At 34.2% G+C, this 3,280-nt stretch overlaps 1 protein-coding gene across 1 annotated transcript in view; it reads left to right on the forward strand.

Annotated features, from left to right (window-relative positions):
* WDR36 (WD repeat domain 36) overlaps positions 1-3,280 on the forward strand; it is a 44,115-nt gene that overhangs the window by 27,015 nt on the left and 13,820 nt on the right. Inside the window, 1 exon segment of the mRNA XM_004678367.2 lies at positions 3,098-3,177. Coding sequence (XP_004678424.1) covers positions 3,098-3,177 — 80 coding nt within the window.

A 3,280-nucleotide genomic window follows, 5' to 3' on the forward strand; every position in this document is an offset into this window, starting at 1 on the left:
AGGCGGGAATCGAACTCATGCGGAAGTGGCTTCAGATTCTCAGTGCTGCGCTTCAACCCGCTGCGCCACCAGGGAGGGCCTGCTTTTTTTTTTTTTAATATGTATTTTGTGATTACAGGTCTTACATATTTGGGTCTTTTATCTTTTCAGAGTTGGCTTTTGTGTATGGTATGAGATAGGCTAGTTTTATTTGTTTGCTTATAGTGATCCTTTTCCCAGCACTTTTTATTGAAGTGACTGTCTTTGTTCCAGTGGTTATTTTTTGCTTCTTTGTCATAGATTGGTTGACCATATACATGCATCTTTATGTCTGGGTTTTCAGTTTGATTCCATGGATCTGTGTGTCTGTATTTGTTCCAGTACTATGCTATTTTAATTTTTATGGCTTTTCATATAGTTTAAAGTCTGGACATATAATACTTTTATTATCTTTTTTTATTCAGGAGAGTTTTGGCCATTTGGCCATTTAGTGGATCCATATGAATTTCAGCAATATTTGCTCTATTTCTTTGAAGAATGCCATTGAAGCTTTTATTGGAATTGCATGTAAATTGATTTTGGTAGGATGGTCATTTTAATGATGTTAGTTTTGCTGATCAATAACAGGGAATATCTTTACATTTCATTGTCTTCTTTTTCTTTTATCAATATTGTTTTCTCAAATGAGATTGTTAGGGAAAGTTGTAGAATTAGAAGTAGTTTAATAATTCTTGAATTGATGCCCTGAGATTAAAGTGTGAATACCTGTGTTCATCTTTTTCTATTAAACTTAAGACCAGAATATACTTTGGGATGACTGAATCCATTGATACATGAGTATATAATTTTGAGTTAATACTAGAATAGCGACACATTTCTGTTTTTCTATGTGAAGAATTAATAGGCGATGTGGAATTTGGTATTTTTATCTAGTTTATGTGTATTTTGGAGTTTGTATATCTTAACTCTAAAAGAGTTTAATTAATGCTGTTAATGTACTATTACATCGTGTAAGGTGAACTAGTTGAAAAAACATGTTTTGTTAAAAACTTTTAAGTATAGGAAAAATAAAAAATTAATTTGTCAAGTTAGGATTATATGAAGTACATATTGTCATTTTGCATCAGCTAGACCTGGGTTTACTTGAAAGATGTAAAAATAAATCTTAGCTATTTAATGGTAATCCCAATAGTTAACACTTTTTTTATCTATTATCACACCAGAAATACCAGAATTTGCAAAGCTTACCCATTTCCTTAAAAATAGGAAAGAGGGCCCTCCTTGGTGGTACAGCGAGTTAAAGCACTGCACTAAGAAGCGTAAGCCACTTCCACATGAGCTCGATCCCCGCCTGCCCTGGAGGAGAGCCACATGGCGTGGCAGACCTCTCCTGACCCGCCCCTTGCTCCCCTCAGCAGTGTACTTCATCGATCTGCCTGTTCTGCTCCCCACTCTGTCCCTGGTGAATCCTTTCACCCTCCACATCTCTGGCCTGTACCCCAGTTCTGTATGAACAAATAAATAAATCTTTAAAAAAAAAATAGGAAAGAAATTGGTAAGGAAATTAGAAGACTGGCAGGATAACCCATCAACAGAATTTGTTATGACATCTTCTATAAAAATGAGGGTGGAAGTGGAATATTTTTCATGAAATGACATTTTTTGAAAACATCTGTCAGTGTCAACTTGCTCTTCCTATTTTTTTCTTGTTCAAACTTCACTTTTAACATACGTCTGGAGTTTCTCCTATTCAGTGGTAAATTCATCCTGTTAAATCTTTGATCATTATAACATGGCTTTGCTCCTCAGAGACATTTGTCCCTGCCTGTAATTATCTCACTGTCCTGACATAAATTGAGCACTATGTGAACTTGACGTATGTACTTCACTATCACTGCAGTCTGAAAACAAACATCATTTAGTTAATACTGACAGTCATAAATGCTGTGGTGTGGTTAGACTTTTGAATGAGCAATCTATACTTACAAAACTTAAGATTTTTCCTTTTGTGTTTTCTTTGATGTAAGCCTCACAGAACTTATGTGCTACAAGCAAATAGAACTAGGGTTTATCAGTGGAAAAGATAGGGCTTCAACGTGGCATAGTTTATTATTTAAGTTTATTTTGAAAAATAATCCTACTGTTATGGTTTCAATTAAAGGACAAATAAAGGGAACCCAAACAAAAAGTCAGGAAAAAAAGGCAGAACTAGCAGGCAAACTATAAATCTAAGACATGCAGCAGAGTAAGAGGAGGGAAAGGGGTCAAAATAGATGTGGGAAGAGCACAAGAGACTAGGGTGACAGTTAACAAGTAATTTGATGGTAGGAATTTTATGGGGGTTATACCCACAGGAGAAATTAAACATTGGACAAATATTAAATGTGATAAAATATATAAATAATGAAATTAAATTAGAAAAGAAAACTCGATTATTTAAAAAAGTACATTTTAAAATTAATTTAGAATTAATAAAGACAAGGGGATTCCCTTGTATTCTTCTCGCCCCTGTCCTGCCCTCCCCGCCCTTCCTCCTTCTTACTATTGCTCTATGACCAACTTCCGTGTTACGTCTTTTTCTTGACCTCGACAAGGAGATTTTAAAATAAAGCTACAAGTGAAAGTAGGATTTCTTACTTAGTATCTTTAATAATTTAGGAGAATTTGCATTCCCTGTTTTCAAAATCATGTTGGATTAATTCTGAGAAAACCAGTTGAAGATGAAGACTCTTTCCAAGGAAATACTGCTGTCGTTGCTTCACAGATATTTTATATCTGAAATTAGGTTGACAAAATATTTCTCATTGAATGATCTTAGAATATAGTTTCATGTTTAAAAAATTTTAAGTTGTAGTCAGTTTGCTAGACATAAATAATAGGAGATTGGAGATTAGGGAGTAAAAATTGGGTGATACACTTAAGTTTTATATTTCATGCAAAAAGCTAATCCTTATCTATATACAAATCAGTGTTACATAAGAAATGGTATTTTTATGTAAAAGTAGGTGATCAAAAATTCACTCAGTTAAACTCATTTTTTCATTAAGCCTGCATTGTCTATTTTTGGTATTCTTTAAACTGCTAAATATGTTTTTTTGTTTGTTTGTTTTAACTTAAGGCTTTCAGTCCTGATGGTCGTTGGTTAATAAGTGCTTCAATGGATTGCTGTATTAGAACTTGGGACCTCCCATCTGGGTGGTGAGTTTATTTTTATATCCTTAGACTATATCAGATGATTCCTTCCTTCCTTCCTTCCTTCCTTCCTTCCTTCCTTCCTTCCTTCCTTCCTTCCTTCCTTCCT

The sequence above is a fragment of the Condylura cristata genome, unplaced genomic scaffold (genome assembly GCF_000260355.1).
Source record: "Condylura cristata isolate star-nosed mole 26May11 unplaced genomic scaffold, ConCri1.0 scaffold00007, whole genome shotgun sequence".
NCBI classification, from domain to species: Eukaryota; Metazoa; Chordata; class Mammalia; order Eulipotyphla; family Talpidae; genus Condylura; species Condylura cristata.